The sequence below is a fragment of the Microtus ochrogaster genome, linkage group LG10, assembly GCF_000317375.1.
Source record: "Microtus ochrogaster isolate Prairie Vole_2 linkage group LG10, MicOch1.0, whole genome shotgun sequence".
NCBI lineage: Eukaryota > Metazoa > Chordata > Mammalia > Rodentia > Cricetidae > Microtus > Microtus ochrogaster.
The window spans coordinates 16,683,872-16,701,721 of NC_022035.1; the positions used below are offsets into that span (position 1 = coordinate 16,683,872).

General features: G+C 43.5%; 1 protein-coding gene across 1 annotated transcript in view; it reads right to left on the bottom strand.

Annotated features, from left to right (window-relative positions):
• The window catches only part of Fam3c (family with sequence similarity 3 member C), a 43,946-nt gene that overhangs the window by 11,020 nt on the left and 15,076 nt on the right, over positions 1-17,850 (bottom strand). The window contains exons 3-7 of the mRNA XM_026787516.1: positions 15,622-15,726; positions 9,428-9,457; positions 8,353-8,476; positions 3,039-3,097; positions 1,981-2,031 (exon numbers count right to left, since the gene is read on the bottom strand). Coding sequence (XP_026643317.1) covers positions 1,981-2,031; positions 3,039-3,097; positions 8,353-8,476; positions 9,428-9,457; positions 15,622-15,726 — 369 coding nt within the window. The remainder of the gene's footprint in view (positions 1-1,980; positions 2,032-3,038; positions 3,098-8,352; positions 8,477-9,427; positions 9,458-15,621; positions 15,727-17,850) is intronic.

The window sequence follows — 17,850 nt, forward strand, 5'->3', positions numbered from 1 at the left end:
AAAATTACCAAATTTATTCTTTAATATGGTCCCTCCACTTCCTGATTTCTTTCCCAGTTCTGAATCATCTTGAGTCTTTCATACTTGTATCATCGGGGTCAATAAAAATCCACAGGAAAGTCATGTAAGCACATCACTTATAAAATGAGGGCCTCAGAAAGCTCTCAGAAATACATAAGTGAGCTTAGAGTCCACAGGAAGCCTGAATCTCAGGTCCAGGTGAAGCTTTGGGGACTAGACTGGCATGGCATTGATCGTTAATATGGGTGCTTTTCTGGGAAAAGGAAGCCCTGCTCTTATCCAATTTTCAGAGACCTCTGTAAAACATTTTTAATCAGTAGGAAGGCGGGTTTAGAAAGTGTTTTTAGGTGTACCATTCTGTGACAAACTGGGGGAAGGAATGTAGACAGTGACTAAGAGCCAAACTAATTATGGCCAACATTGGTCCTCTTAGTAAACCAATCCACAGGAAGTTCCCAATAACCCAGCTCAGGGAGTGCAAACTGGTGTGGCCAGATAGACTGGGCGTGGACTAACGCATTTTCCATCACGAGCTCTCTGCAATGCTAGCTTTCCTTATAGACCACAAGCCTAAGTCTACTCTAAAACTATATTACTTCAAGTCTTCCCAACTTCTTTTTTTTTCAACATCGAAGATTCCAAAGATTTTTCTCTAATTGATCGTATTTTACAGTAAGCACATTTTCAGTGCAGGAACATAAATGCCAACAAATCATTCCCATTGAAAGGAGAAGATGGCATTAAACTGCTATTATTTCTGAACCAGGAAGAGTCTTTGGCAGCAATGTGGTTCCTGTGATGGGCAGTGAGAGCAATCCCAGAGCTCTGTTTACATGCCCAATTTCAACAGCTTCATGGAAGAGTTTCTATGTTATAAATTATACTAAGAGCAATTATGCTCTCAGAATCTAAAATTGATGGGAACAGTGTAATTTAATATAAGTCTGACAGCTATGAAACATTCTCTAAAGCTTAAATAAATAACACATAGCGCCTTATTAAAAGCTGAAGAAATATTAGACACGTTAGCTTGTCTGGAAACTGAATATAAATGTCTGGAGGCCTGAGAGTAGCTAGTTTGTAGTGAAGCCAGGGAACCAAAAGATAAGCCAGGGTCGGGCCGCCTTCCTTAAAGACGAAGAAATCCTGGGGACTGGAAGGTTAGGCTACTCAGACATTAGCAGCCCACTTTTTACTCTTCCAGAGGACTTGAATCTGGCTCCCAGCATCACACCCGGTGGCTCACAGTGCCTGTAATTCCAGCTCCAGGAATCCAGTGTCACCTGCCTCCTCAGCCACCTGCACCCACGTGGCCAGACCTACATGAAGACACACATCTACACACAAATAAAATAATGAAAACAAACATTCTTCCTTTTCTTTTGTTTCTTAAAGAAACATTCCCCTTCGGAGTAACATTCTTTGGGGAGCCAGTCTTTGCTTCAAATTCACCAGTATTTGATGGCGACCTCTTCCTATTCCCAGGACTCCCAAACATGGAAGGGAAAAAATTCTGTGGCTTGTTCCGAGTCCAGCAAATTATACAAGGAAAAGTCTATGCGTTTTCTAAATGTTTGCTATTATAATAGTAGAGTCCAAAGGTAGAAACAGGATGGATTAATCTGATTATTGCTTTTCGAGAACGTAAGCCACTTCAGTCTAAAACTGTGTGAACTGGTGGTACTGGTCTAGTGATCCGACTTTCAGGTAGAAATCGAAATCAAGTCAGGGTTTTTAGTCAGTTGTTCTGTGAAAACACGGAACGCTAATGTCCTTTAATCTCATTGGAATCTCGATCACAGGCAACTTTCCTACCATAACCAAACCACATGCAACATGACAGTCCACTTCAACATGGCTGGACATGTAGGGAAACAAAGCGCAACTGCAAACAGCCGGCAGCCTTCTCTCACATGGGTTTGGCAGCAGCAGCAGGAACACAGGGTGAGTCGTACGTACCTCCACCCCACATGTCAAAATATTTGGTGTCTAGTACCTCCCCTGTCTTCCCTGAAAGAAACAGAATACACATCAAATTTAAATCACACAACTGAAATATCAGCGTAGAAAAAAAAAAAAAAAGGTCTTACCCAACGAGGGACATGAACTCATCAACAGAAGGAATGCTTCCGGAACTTACGATCTGAAGCGCACACACAGCTGTGCCTCACTGACTTCAGACCAGTTCCATACTACAGTCCACTTTCCTATGTGGTCATCAAGCCACGACATTAACCACCAACACATAACCCCTACATCATAGGAACTAGCTACTGAAATCAGAGCGAAAACAACAATTTATGTTAAAACTTTTGTTTCCAAATAAAATTTACACATATTTTATCTAGAAGATCCATTAAACAGAAGAGACATTAAAATTTTTACTTGGGGGGAAAAAAGTACAAAAATCATATAAATGCTGCCTATGATTAGAGCAAAGAGAGCTTCTCTCTGCTGGGGGCTGGCTGCACTGCTGCTCATAGAGTCCACTCGCCCTAGACAGTTACAGGGAACACGTGTCTGAGCAGAGGCAAGCAGTGCACAGGCAGCCTGCACCTCCTGGGCTGGATGCTTAAGATCTACTTTTGCAACAGATACTACGTCCAGGATTCTGAAAACTTACAACAAATTATGACTTTTTTCTCCCCTCTACTTATCTGACGGTCCACCATCCTTTGTCATTTTGCACACCCTTAATCCTGTCTACCTAGCTCCTTAGTAAGAATTTTGAAAGGTGCAGCAAGGTTACATCCATTTCAGTATCAGGGCTGTGGCTTGCAGCTTCACAAGAAGCTTGCCACACAATGCACATGACTACAATATGCCCAAGAAAACATGCTACCCACTAGGAGATTCCAAGTTTCCATCTACAATGGTTTGGACAAGAGGGTATCCTTGTTGGGAAGGTTTCAATATTGAGTGGTGGTGCTTTCTACTCTGGTGCCAAGGGTAAATTTTAGTGTGGGGCATACATACACCCATTGATTACATCAATAAAGTACAATAATTATGCTTACCATTTACCAAGGCAACATTTATTCCTCTTCCAACGTTGTTTTTGACACCGCTCATCAGACTAAAGGAAAAGAAGTCAAGACAAACTCATTAGAATTAGTTAGTATATGGACATGCCACACAAATACAAAGCAAAAAAAAAAAGGTATTTTACACATAGCAAACACTCAGCTCAGCAAATTAAAAACTTACTCCATCAAAGACAGTCATAAGTTGGATCAACTGTAATATCAACTGAAATACTTCATAAAATCAAAAACTACAACAAAGGTACACTGGCACCAGAGAGAGTTCAGTGGTTAAGGACATTACTCACACAGAGACCCAATGCCCACGTCAGGAGGCTCCCAACCTCCTCGAACTCCAGCTACAGGCATCTGATGTCTCTGGCTGCCATCAACGCCTACACTCATGCACACACACCCAGGCACACACAAATGAAAGGAAAGCCTTTAGAAAGCATTATGGCTCATCGGCAGTGTTACTGCTCTGCCTCATTCTGTGCAGCACCACCTGAGCAATCCTTGAAGACATGGGCACTGCCAGGCTCGATCCCCGCAACTCGCAAGAAGCCAAACACACCCTCTCCCCACCTCCGCAGGGTCACTGTGACACAGTGACATGAAATGGAGTCACATTCTATATGGACATTTTAAAGTCTGAAGCTGGAGGAGTAACGGACAATTGTCATGCCCGTGTCACCTCGCTGTGAACATTTTCCTATCTTCCTAGTGACTATTAACACACACTTTCTCCGCACACAAGAGGAAAGCTGTACTTGCAGATTACCTCACCACAGCCATGAATGGGCTGCCTGGGATTGCCAACGTCGCTGCAGCCGACAGACCGTAATGACAGATGACAGTGGGGTGGAGGGCACAGTGGTAACTGATATCGCTGCAGTCTACAGACTACAGAAGACCACAGTGGCACGCTGGCTTGCTATCAGTTTATTGTATTGACTATTAAACCAAAACTTGTAGGTCATGTTAAATTAATAGAATTAAATGTAGTAGCAACGTCCTCAGCCGTGTGCTGGAAGAGGGGTACTGTGTGAACATTAGCACAATGCAAACTTTCCTGATAAAACATGTAACACACAATTGAGCAAAAAAAAAAAAACCACAATACTTTATCATACATTCCTCATAGCCAACTAATTCACACAGGTGTCAACTGATTTCTACCAAACTCATATCTAGAACTGAACTGTGGTTGCAGGGAATATAATTGTAAAAATTGCGCCAACGTACCATAGCACAAAGACAGAAGGGGAACCATTGGCTATAATAGAATCGACTGCATAATGGTGGTAATAAATTCATTGTAAACATAAGGATATAGGTAATAGAAAGTAAAAGAATAAGAAAGTCTTTATACAAACAAGGCACACAGGAAATACAAATAATCATCAATCAATTTTAAAAACAGCAGAAGGCTGGGTGGACATTTCTCTATGGCGAATTTAAAGAGTGTAAGACATTATTAACAACTACGGAGGCACAAATCATGGACTCAATGAGCTACAACTTGACTCCTATTAGATGCATAGGCATACAGAGGACCCAGGACTTCATACAGCGTTAGTACAAAAGTCAACCGATGATGTCACTTTGGAAAAACAATCTGACAATTCCTTCAAAAGCCAGACAGCTATCAGAAAGAAAAATCCATTCAGGACAAGTACAGAGAATGAAAGCACATCCATATAAAATCTGCAGAGAAATGCTTCAGAAACACTTCTCTTGATAGTCAGAGAGTGGAAATAACTCATACATCTACCAACTGCTAAAGGGCAAAGCAAATGAGGCATATCTGTAATGGGAAATCATTCATCCGTGACGAGAATTAACTGATAACGTGCTACAAGCTGGATGAACCTTAAAAACATTATATCAAGCGAAAAAGCCAGTTCCTGAAGACCACAGATAACACATCTCTGAAACATCTCAAACAAGCCAGTCTGCAGGGACGGAAGCAGACAAGGTGATGTAGGACTTGCTCTGGAGTAGAATGGACATGAAGAGGGGCCAGAGTCAAAGGGCACAGCTTCCTTTAGAAGCGTGGCGAGGGTCTACGCTGGGACTGCAACCCCAGCGTTCTAGAGACAGGGAGTCAGGATAGCCATAAGAGAATGAAGGAAGGAAGAAAATGCCCAAAATGACGACAGCACAGTTTGTACACAACGATGAATCACACGACAAACCAGTGACTGCACAGTACAGATGAGGAAAGCCAGGCATATCAACTGCATCTCCCAGCTGTTTAAACAAAAGGATTTGCTGTGAGCACACACAGAAGACCGACATAAGCTTCACCACAGGACTACTGACTGGCTGGGTTGCACCAGGAAGAGGAGGGGCGCTCCAGACTCTACAGAAGCACATTAGACATGTAAATTCCATCAGTGGTCCCAAAAAGGAATGGTTGCGGTTAACGTGTTGGTTGATAGTCAAACTCCAGTGACTTTCCAAGCAGAGATCCTCTTGGAACACGCTTCTCTTTTATAATAAACTTAATTTCATCGCAGAGCAGAGAAAGGAAGGCAGCAAGAAGCACAGTGCCACAGGCTTCCCACAAGAGGGCAGCAACCTACCAGGTTTTAAACAGATGGAACCAGGGAAACTTGCAATCAATGAGAAACTGCCAAAGAAACCAAATACATCAAGAGCAGTCACAGCAACTAAAATAAAGGATACTTTATTCTTTATAACTGGGAAGGCCCTCTGGCCAACCACATACCTTCAGCAAAAACACCCTAAAGGAAAGACATAAACACTGTACATTTTCAAATACAGCGTTGCTTCCCATACCCGCCACCAGCTCTGGCTACTCTAAACATCTTGGAGGGAGCTGAGTAGTGAAAATATTCAACAGCTCTGGCTCTCCACAGTGATGACAAATAACACATACACGACAGGGAGCAAAATTAGCCCTGCCGTTCACTGCAATCTAGAGCGGTTGTCTATCTCCACAGTGGGTTCCTGGACTCAAATCGGGTACAAGGACACATATTTTTATTATGCACCTGCACATTTTTTAGGGTAGATAGGCGGGCAAGAAATAAAAATTATGAGTAGAGCCACCATGTCAAGCAGCTGGCATAACTAACGACAGTTTTATTCTACTACATGATTTTATGTATCTGCAAAATTCGCCTTTCAATACAAATGAGATCGTAACACGGTAAGCGGGAAAACTTTCCCAGCACACACAGAAAATGACCTCAATCCTTTACCTGCATTGCTCAGAAGTTCTTGTGTGTTCTGCCTCACTCCTTCCTGAACTTTCCTGAGCATGTGCTGCGGATATTCAGATATCTCTGCTCTGCCTCTGGCTGTCTCCTGATCCCTAGGTTCTTAGACCACACTCAGGGTCTTAGAACCAATCCACAACACTCAATCTAAAGTTAGACCCTTTCCCCCTCACTTCCAATACTCTACTCACTGGACTCCATCCCTCCAGCATCCCATTGGAGATCCCTGACCAGTTAGTTATGAAGCCCTTCCATGAGGACCAGTGTCATGATCTGAAGCCTAGTTATAAAATTTTATCAATTATTAATATCTCATGGGAAAAGTAGAACGATTCTTGAAATGCAGCTGATAGGTGGGCAACCTCAATTTTTTTTTGGGGGGGGGAGTCAAACTACTGCGCAGGGCAAATTCTACATGACATGCCCACCATGCTAGAACCAAAGAATCTGGCTCCTAGCCCGGCACAGTTATGCTCAGCCGTACTCCCAAGAAGCATTTATTTGGGCTGAGAGATGGCTCGGAGGTTAAGAGCACTGACTGTTCTTCCAGAGGTCCTGAGTTCAATTCCCAGCAACCACATGGTGGCTCACAACCATCTGTAATAAGATCTGGTGCCCTCTTCTGGCCTGCAGGGATACATGCAGGCAGATGCTGTATACATAATTAATAAATAAATCTTTAAAAAAAAAAAAGAAGAAGCATTTATTTTCTATCTATCTTCTAAAGTGTGGTTGGAAGGCAGTGTTTAGAAGGGTTTGATCCCTTCCTTGCATTCAACTCCATACTTCAAAGAGTCCGTGGGTGAGGTATTCCAAATGAACCTTCACCCCCTTATTCAGTCTCAGACATGGAATCTTCAGTAAAGCAAGGGAGAAAGAACTGTCTTTAAACACCCAGAAACTTCCTAACCCCATGTGCTCTGCTGTGTTAATAAACAGATCGGGTTACCGAAAAGTCAGAAGGTAGCTGATTTGGTGAAGGCTGCCCATCAGCCGGGGAGGGGGGGGGGGAACGGGGATGGACAGAGCTAAACATCGATCGATTCTGCAAGAAACTGTTGCCCCATGTGGCTAATTCTTCCGTAGTTCATTGCAAATTTAACTTAAGAGCTGTTTGAGATTCACGCGTAAAAAGCTAGGAGAAAAGGCCCAGTATCTGCTGCGTGACTGCGCAGCATCTTCGTCTTCGGTTTACACGGCCAGAGAGCACACATCCACTACTAAATGAGCTCGCGTCCTGAGTTTCCTGAACAATCAGATGCAAAGCAACCAAAGCAGCGTTTCAGTTTCAGAGTAGGAACTTGTGGCAAGGCAGGGTGACAAACCTACACGCATCCTGTGTAAAACACCACCACCAGGGAGCCACTCAGCTCAACCCAGAGCAGTCTGAGTCCAAGAGGCCCGCCGTGACCGCCAGGTCATTTCACAATTTCACACCTCAGCAAGCAACACAAGACACTGGGCTATAATGCGACACAGTCATTGCTCTGGGAAAGCTGTCAACGGAACTTTGTTCTGACCAAGTATTTTTTTATGTGGGATTTGTGGTCAAGAGCCCTGTGGAGAGCCTGGCCGGGAGGTAATCACCTTTAATTCCAGCACTCGGGAGGCAGAAGCAGGCAGATCTCTGTGAGTTCGAGGCCAGCCTGGTCTACACACTGAGTTATAGGGCAGTCAAGGCTATACAGAGAAATCATGCTCAAAAACAAACAAAACAAAAAACCCCAAAACAACAACAATAACAACAAAAGAAAAAACAAAGAAACCAAAATAAGAGCCCCCAGGAGCCAGTGAGCACTTGAAATACTCCAACTATGTATGAAGAAATATTTTTAAAATAAATTTAAATAAATCAAATTTTTTTCTTAGTATTTAAAAATCAAAATGAAACAGCCACATTTATCCTTACACAAAACCAAATAAAAAGCAGGTTTCTTGGTCACTCTCTTAATTCACTGGGGGGAGGAGGGTTATACAATAATAAAAGCATTTCAGAAGTGCAACTCCACCAGCTGTCACTCAATACAAGCCCTTGGCGCCCTGAGCCATCCAATACTCACACATTGTCTTCCAGGCAGATCTTGGGCCCCACAACATTGGCTGCTCCGCTGGCCATTTTAAAAGCAAAATGCTTCTCAGGGCATGCTTTTGAGATTCCGCATTTGTACCTGGGAGGCTTTGTAGCTTCAGGGAGAACAGAAACAGATTTGAGCTTCCTTTAGAAATGGGACTAATAGGATTTCATAATCAGTTTGTTTTAGATTGAAACAATACATACAAATATATATTTTATATCACTACGGTATACTTAGTTAGGGGCTAGAGGGACAACTTGGCGATTAGGAGCACTGGCTGCTTTTCCAGAGGACCCAGGTTCAATTCCCAGTGTCCACATGGTGGCTCATAATCACCTGTAACTATAGTTCCAAGGGATCAGATGCCCTTTCCCAGGCTCCTTGAGCACAACACATGTAATGTACATATGTACATGCAAAGCATCATCCATTACGAAAAATAATATAACAAGAGCAATACACATTTAAAAATAAATACCCAATTTTTAAATCTCAAGAACTATCCCCCCTACTAAGGGTATCAAAAAACCAAGCAAGGAAGAAAAGCAGGCAAGCCCCCTGAAATAAAAAGACAAAAGAACGCAACTCAGACCCTCCTGGGGAATGAGCCAACTATTGAGAGAAATGGATTGTGCCATACGATCTTGCTGAGCAAGGCAGATCTTATTTAATTATCCTCCAAGTTATCTTTAAATGTCTGGGTGCCTGGGGCTTTTTAATCGCTCCTCTGCTTGTCTAGTACTTCAAAATCAGGATCAGTGAAAGCTCGGCCCTCCCAGCCATCCAGGTCCAAGCTGCAGCTGGCTCTCCACTTCAGTCTCACAGGCTGTGCACACAGCACAGGGCTACAACCCAAGCACAGAGCAAACACCCACTGGCAATGAAGAACCTACGATACAAGGCTATCCAATTAAATGACAGCTGTATAGTTTTAAAACTCAACTCGTTCGGGGTTTGTTCACACAAACTGCCTGCGTTGCTTGAAATAAGCCCCTCCTTACAGGGCATATACTGCGGTACTAGATAGAGCACTCATAAACCACCAAGCTGAGGGACTTACGGCGAGAGGCTGGGTCCAGCACAGATCGAGCTAAGAAGAGAAACAATTAACATCATTAGAAAACACAGGCTCATTGGAAGCTATCTACTTCAAACATAGTAAAGCTTCTAATAAGTCAAGGAAATGCATGTTCGGATGACTGCCAATACCAATACCAATCTCACTTCAGAGAAGCAGTACCTTTCTGTTAATTCATTAGGGACAAGTGTGTGTTGAAACCATGAAGAGTAATGCTTTATTATGGAAAGACCCTTTTAAACGTTGGGAGTCCTTTTGGAGGGGGTGAGACAGGTTTCTCTGTGTAGCCCTTGCTGTCCTGGAACTCATGCTGTAGACCAGGCTGGCCTTGAACTGACAGAGATCCACCTGCCTCTGCCTCCTGAGTACTCGTATTAAAGGTGTGCGCCACCTGGTTCATTTTATAGTTTATATTTTGCTTAATTATTTACTACAAACTTAAATCCTACTCAGAAAGTTAGTCTAAAAATATACCTTTAAAAGACTGAGTGGATGGGGGGTGGGGTGGGGGAAGGGTGGGGCAGGAGGAGGGGAGTGGGAACAGGGAGGGACAGCTATGTAAAATGATAAAAGATTATATTTTAAAAACTTAATAAAAAAAAAAGACTACTAACTGTGTTGGTGAACAATACCGTAATTCAATGCTGCTTGGCAGGGCTAGGCTGGGTACCCACACAGTCCTAGAGAATGTGTACAAATCTATCTTGGGGGCTTGGTGAAGATCTGGGAGACCAAGAAAAGGGGGAGGGGGAATGCTGGGGAAATCTGAGTTTCTCCAGAACAGAAGTGTGGAGTATATACTAAGAAGGGCCTAATGAAAAATCAGTGCTGTTCCTGAGAGTTTCTTGTTTCATTAGTTCAAGGAAGGGAAAAGGTCAACCCCTAACACCCACACTGGGTCTCAACTGGTCCTCCTTCCCAATTACACTCTGTGCCCTGTAAATGCACCGGTGTCTGATCCCGGTCCAAGGGATTTGAACACAGACCATCAAAGTGCCATTGACAGCTGGTCTCTGATTTGACTAATAAGCACGCAGTGTGATGGCTGCTGGCCAGCTGTCTAACTATAAATAGTCGCTTAGTTTGTACTTCTCTACGATTTCTGATAACTATGAATTTCCTGTAACCCCACTATTCAAATTATGGAACAGAAAGTCGAAGCTGAAAGAGAATATCTAGATGGTTAAAGAGGAGGGACCAAGCCAGTAGCTTCAGGACTCAGTAGAACACTTAGGAGAACATTCTGCACCGTTAGTCACACAGCTGTAATATAGGGAAAGAGAGAAGCATGGAATATAGCCAAAAGAGCCTTCCCCATCTCTAGACCCTAAGGACACAAGTGATTCCCATGCAGAGAGATTTGAACAAGCAAATAGCAAAACAGAAAAGGGGAGGGGAGGAGGAGCATAGATTCAGGCGCTGGGTTTTCCTTGGCTCATTTGTTCCATTTCCTTATATAATTACAGAGATTTGATCCAATGCTTTCACTTTTTTTTAATGGGGAAACTAAACTCCAGGGCAGCGTCATGAAGACTAGAAATTCTCAACTTCAGACTGTCTTTAAAAAGTAAACCTTTATTCCCAGCACTTGGGAGGCAGAGGCAGGTGGATCTCTGTCAGTTCAAGGCCAGCCTGGTCTACAGAGCTAGTTCCATGACAGCCAGGGCTGTCCCACACAGAAACCCTGTAGCAAAAAAATAAAACAAACAAACAAAAATGTTCTAAAAGGCAAAGAGACCCGATAGCAAAGTGGGCGGGGACTCGATACCAAGCTGGGCAGTTGCGCAGGATCTGATGGTGTAAGGAGAGAACTGACTTTCATAGGTTGTCACAGGCGCACCTGCTCTCATATACAGATACATAAGCATACACACACACACACAGAGAAATGCAATTAAGAAAAAAAAAATTAGTCAGGGAATGGTGGTACAAACCCTGGTCAACAGAGTGAGTTCCAGAACAGTCAGTCAGGGATGCACTGAGAAACCTGGTCTCAAAAACAAGTTCACTGGACTTTCTAAAACAGACAGATACAGTGCTTCTAAGGAAACAACACAGACAGGGCTTAGGCTGGATGCAAAGGCAGGAATCAGGATGCTGGCTTAGCTCTGTAAATACACCTACATTCGCTCACACGAAGAAGTGATCAAAACACTTTCTCTGCACCCAAGACCTTTGTAACTATGTAAGGAGGTGTGTGTCTGTGTGTGTCTCTGTGCATGTGGACACCAGTGATGGGTTCCACCCACCATGTCTTAAGATAACTTGGTGAAGATAGAAGAGGAACAATATGGAGGCCAGCTAGAAATAAGACCTGGGAGTAAGACAGAAACTGGGGTATGAGCGAAAAGATAAGAACATCCGGGAAAGAAAGAACCCGAACAAATCAACATTCAAGTATTGACCAAGACAAGAAACTTAGGAGCCTGGAGTGATGGACACAGAGGCAAAGGCCGAAGGACTCTATAAAATGATAAAATCAGGGTTGGAGAGTTGACTCAGGGGTAAGAGCACTTGTGATTGTTGCAGAGGATTTGGGTTCAATCCCCAGCACCACAAGGAGGCACCCCACCTCTGAGGGCAGCAAGCACACATGTGGTGACCTGACCGAAGGACATGCAGGCTAACCACAAATATATGCAAAATATTTAAAAATACATATTTTTTTAAAAAAAAATTTAAAGATCAAATGAGTTTGTTAAATTTCAGATGTCAAACCTGTACTTGCTATTTAACTAAAAACGATTTCATCGAAATCAGTTTGCTAGTCACAAGGCTTTCGGGTGACTATACCTCCATGGAACTAGTGTTAGCTGTTGAGTGGCTTGAAAGCCAAGAAACTCCTGGGAAGCACTTTATACAAAGGAAGGTTATTTTTACCCAATACCCACCAAAATTGAAAGACTGCCCCTAGGCCTATAATTCTGAGACTGTGAGAGGCAAGCAGAGGAACAATTCTTCATTAATACAGGGTACGGCCAAAGTATCGGCACAAGCACAAACTGGAAACACAACATCCCCCTCCTCACTGCAGGTTTTACTTCTCGCTCTACTTGATAACTGCAATCTTCAATATCTTTTAGATAATACATCAAGGAATGGATACAAACCTGCCTGATTCATCAGTCTTCAATGATGAATTGATGTCCTTTAGTTAAGTCAGACTGGAGAATTTAGAACTACTTTATACCAGCTTTTAATAATCTATGCATATACTATTCACCAATGGCTTAAATATCCAAGTGTAAAAATCAACAAGCCCGTAACATTCACTGCAGCAATATCTGCAGAGATGATCAGCCCTGCACTAGCTGAATGTCCCTGCTGAAAACTAATACCGCATTAAACCACAGCTAGGAGCACGGCTTGGCAAAGTGGACGCAAGTCTCTATCCTGCCCTGTCCATGACAGGTCCCGGTTCCCAAGATGTTATTCATGGGTGGAAGCAAAACAGGTATCTAGGGTCTCTGGTTGGTACTTCTTACAGAGTGTGACTCTATAATCCCTTCGAGATTAAGTCTTGTTTAAAAAAAGAGGGTCTCTGTGTGTTTGGGGGTGGCGTGTGCTGGGCTGGGGACTGAAATCTGGATGTGCTAAGCATCTAGCATTCTATCACTGGGCTACATCCCCATGCTAAAATACTGCTTAGAGGTTTAGACTGTTTTAGTTGTTCTTCTTTGCCTTTTGTCTTTTAAATTTTATCTTTTTCTTTTAATTTAAATTGGATGCTAAATAAATGGTTAAGAGAACTAACATATTCTAACAAAAAATATAAAACAAGCCGGCGTTAATATTTTCACCAGTTCAATCTAGACCGGAACCCAACAAATAACATTTTATAGATGAAAACAAACACCTGCCCTAAACAGTGCCTAAACCAAGTAGGTAAAATACATGCAACATGGAACAGTAGAACAGAAATCAGGAGTCCAATGTTCCAGTTAAAGTACTCGAGAAGGGCTCATCCTGACGGGAAAGGCAGCCTCTCATACCATATCCCAGACGCTAGCTCTGGAGAGCACTCAGACACGAAAGGTTGAGTGCTGTTGTGTAGGTGAATCTCGGGTTCAGAGAGAGCAGAAGTAAATTCAGTGTTCTGAGTCCCTCCTCAGTATTAACTTACAGAGAGGAAAACTCACTAACTCAAAGCCCTCAGCATACTTTTGTTTAATTCTGCCAACTAGAACAAGATGTTGCTTCTAGGATTCAGTCTCTTTTCATGCTTCAGTCTGCAGCCAGAATTCACCCTGTGTGAGCACAAGAACCCAGAAAAAACAACCAGCTTCTGGAGCTTCCCACGACAGTTGATGGTCTCCAGGAGAGATCCGATATCAATTTTATACAGTGTGAGATAAATATAATCAGTTCCATTTCAATATATGAACCTTAGGTTCTATTTTTCACCCTCCTAATAATATACTTGAGGTCACGGATGTGGGCCAGTGCTACAGTACTGGCCTGGCACTTCACAAAGCCCTGGGCTTGACTACCAGTGCCTCAAAAGGGAAAGAAACTATAGGATGAGCATTGTGGCGGTGCACACCTGTAACCCTTCCACTTGGGGACTCGGGTGAGGCAGGAGGATCACAAGTTGGCAGACAACAAGGCTGCACAGTGAATTCTGAAATAGCCTACCATGCCAGAGGAAAACCCTGGTACACTTCCAGAATAGAAACATCTGAAAATTAGTAAGACAGAGAAGTATATAAAATAAACATTAAATAGAACTGGTTCCACTTTATTAACTGAAGGGTTGTGTTTAAAACTGAGTTAGGAGTGTAGCACAACACTTGTCTAGCATGTGCAGGGCACTGAGATGGATCCCTAGCACTGAAAAACATATTTGAGTTAACGTACCGTATACAGGTACATTTACAACATAAAAACACCATATAATGGGCCAAAATGAAAATCCCAGAGAAAAGAAAAAGAACGTTAAGGACCAACATGTACAACATATTTCTCTGACTCTTATAAAGTAGATGTGGGTCCATTTCCTAGCAGCTAACTCCAAGGCAGAAACAATCCAAACACTCCAGTGTGCTGTTCTCCAGAGGGAGCTCTTAAGAGTCATGATTGATGCTTCTCATTACCGGGTAGCAGAGTCACTAAAGATGCTCAAAATGTCAGACAGAGAACCGACTGTTTCATACCAGCTTTATCCTTAAACCTGCTATATTTTTTAGAATATTGTAATGAGTGACATTTGCTCACATAATAATTCTTTCTCTACATGGACAAAGCAGCAGTGAATTCATGCTAAGAACTTACACATGTTAAGAATCTGGGCCTGGGGAGAAGGCTCCCAGGGGAAGAGCACTGGCTGCCCTTTCTGACTACCCAGGTTCTACTCACAGCACACACACAAACTCACAACTGCCTGCAACTCAAGTTCCAGGGAATCCGATGCCCTCTTCTGGCCTGTGAGGGCACCAAGCATGTACAAGGTCCACAGACATATATGCAGGCAAAATACCCACATACATAAAATAAAAACTTTTTTTTTGTTTGTTTGTTTTTCGAGACAGGGTTTCTCTGTGGTTTTGGAGCCTGTCCTGGAACTAGCTCTTGTGGACCAGGCTGGTCTCGAACTCACAGAGATTCGCCTGCCTCTGCCTCCCAAGTGCTGGGATTAAAGGCGTGCGCCACCACCGCCCGGCTTAAAATAAAAACTTTTTAAAAGCATGAAGTTCTAGCTGGACAGTGGTGGCACATGTGTGACTCCTGAGTATTCAGCCCCATGCAGGACACATGTCCCACCCTCTTTAAAGCTAGAAGAACATCACGGAAGAGGGCACAGAAAGAATTTAGGGGGCCGGGGCTGACAAGTGCTGTTTCCCAGACATAACATGGCCGTGGCTCTCAAGAAATCCATCAGCTGTGATTGCCAGCACAAAACCACGCCTGTCAACACGTCATCATGGATGGGAAGGAGTCTGCAAGATAATACTGCTCCCTGAGCAGCCACTGGAATTTAACTGCTACAGTAGAAGAGAGAGCCATTTTCTCCAGTGGAGTAGGTGCCCATGCTCTAGTAAACAGCCCTAAACTCACGCCCATGTGAGTAAGCCTGAACTGAATGAGTTGAAAAACACAAAGACGTGAAACTAGAAGGGACGGTGGAGGCAATGGGGGCAGTAGTGGGAGGGTACATAAGGGGGGGGGGTGATACTTACCAAATAGATTTCCTAAGCTTGCATCCATTTTAATTTCAAATACTTGAGAAATAACATAAAATGTCAATAGAAATACTCCAACAGCCACCACCAACTTTGCAGCTCCTAGAAAAAAAGGCAGAAGTAACTCAGCATGGTTTTTTATAAGACAACAGCATTCCTGCTACACAAACACTACGCTACGCTTCTACAAAATCATTAAGACGAATACAGTCCTGTTTTATAATCTCTAGATCTTAATGTTACTGGATTTACAATGACTGTATGGTACCCACAATCACAGGACTCTCAGACACAAGCCAAGGTGACTGGCGGGGAGGAGGTTTACCTTGCACCAGCTGCTGGCGGACCACAGGTGTCCTGGAGAGTGGAGCACCACCAGCATACCTAGAAGACTATCCAGATCCCCTCTGGGTGTTGGGAGCTGTGAAGCCCCCAGGTCCTGAATTCCTGGTAAACAACGTGTTCTGCTTGCAGCTGCTCTGAGCACAAGACTGCAAATATTACCTAGTTTAAGGCAGGACTTTGCCCCTGGAGGACAGCTGACATAGTGACTGGCTATGTGATAAGCTCTGAGAGAGCACAGCCCTCAACTTTAGACTTTGTATCTTTACGATGTTATCACGGCCACATCTGCTTAGGATGAGTCATCTCTGACTCCTCTTCTCCTAGGTACTCAGTCTAAGAAACATACCACAAAGGGCAAGGTAAGACAGGAAGGGAACAATGGCAGAGCCACAGTTTTCCTCTCCATCTCTGGATTTCACAGCCATGACGTGCTTCTTAACAGTACTAGCTAATTCACGTCTACCCAAGCGTAATAGTCCGGGTTTAATCTCTCCTGATTTGAAACAGATAGAAACAGCAAACATCTAACCTTAAAGAGAAAAAAAAAATCCCAGAAATAAGTAATGCTCGACGATTACAGATTCACCAGTGGTTGCACAAGAACCAGAACTCAAGTGTGCACCCCAAAACCTAGTGACCTGTGCAGTATATCATCCTAAATGACATGCTCTTCAGGGGAAAAAGGCAATGCCAAGCTCAATATAGTAGGTAAGGAAGAATTAAAAAGAAAATCCTCTAATCTCATAGACCCCAAGGAATAGTCTATATCCTCAGAGGGGTGGGTCAGGAAGAAACAGAAGATGCATGGAAAGCCCGGAGAGGCTGAAAGGCTGCCACACCCAGAGCCTCCTCAGCACTAGAGATTCTCTCTATTCATAACTACACGTGAGGAGATGACAAGAAAAATCTCTGCATCTTCCTTCCAATCTGGCTGTGAATCTAGAACTGCTCTAAAAAACAAAGCCCTAAGGAATTCTATTAGTACAAGAACCAAGTGGCAATGAGGACAGCCAACTAATCTCTTCTCCACCTCCATTGCCTTACTCCTTCCGTCCAAAGGTTGCTTCCTGTTCTTTACAGCAACTATTAGCTAGCTACCTACAATTTTAGCAAAGAAGAGCAAAATTCCATTTGGTTTGACGCTCCCTCTTGCAGGAGTGTCCCATAGAAAGCATGTTCTCAATACATATATGTTCAACAGATGAATGACAGCAGGGGGCACACAGTGTTCTCATCGTGTAAGACTGAGCCAGGAGGCTTGAAGGTGACAAACCGCATGCTAGTCTCTGTTTTCCAGCAGTCATGGGCATGTATAAGAGGGGATAAACCCTCACTGTCCTCTAAAACAGAGAAATGAAACTTGCCTTGTTCTTGCATATAGGGTCTTATCAGCGGTGGTAGCGGGGGGATGAGGGGGCCTTTTCTTTCATAAGATTTGCATACATTATGTATTTTATTTTGCCTGTGTATGCATATGAAAAAGTGTATGCCTGGTGCCCATGGAAGTCAGAAGACAGGGTCACATCCCCTGAAGTAGTTACAGACAGTTGTGAGTCACTGTGTGGGTATTGGGAACTGAACGTCCTCGGTCCTCTGCAGAAAGAACATAGATAAGTGCTCAAACCCTCTGGTCCATCTCTCTAGCCCCAGCACTGTCTTAAACCAGGACCTGTTCATTTACACTGGAATGGAACAAGGAAGAAAGAGACACTCCAAGAAACAGAAGTTAGCAGCAGAGACCCATGTAGTCTCTTCCAGTGGGAAGAGTGCAGGAGCCTGCTACAGAATACGGTCTCTAGGGTGGGTCCCCAAGTCCAATGCCAGCCTTGGAGGGGATCACCGTATCGCACCAATGCCAGCCTTGGAGGGGATCACCATATC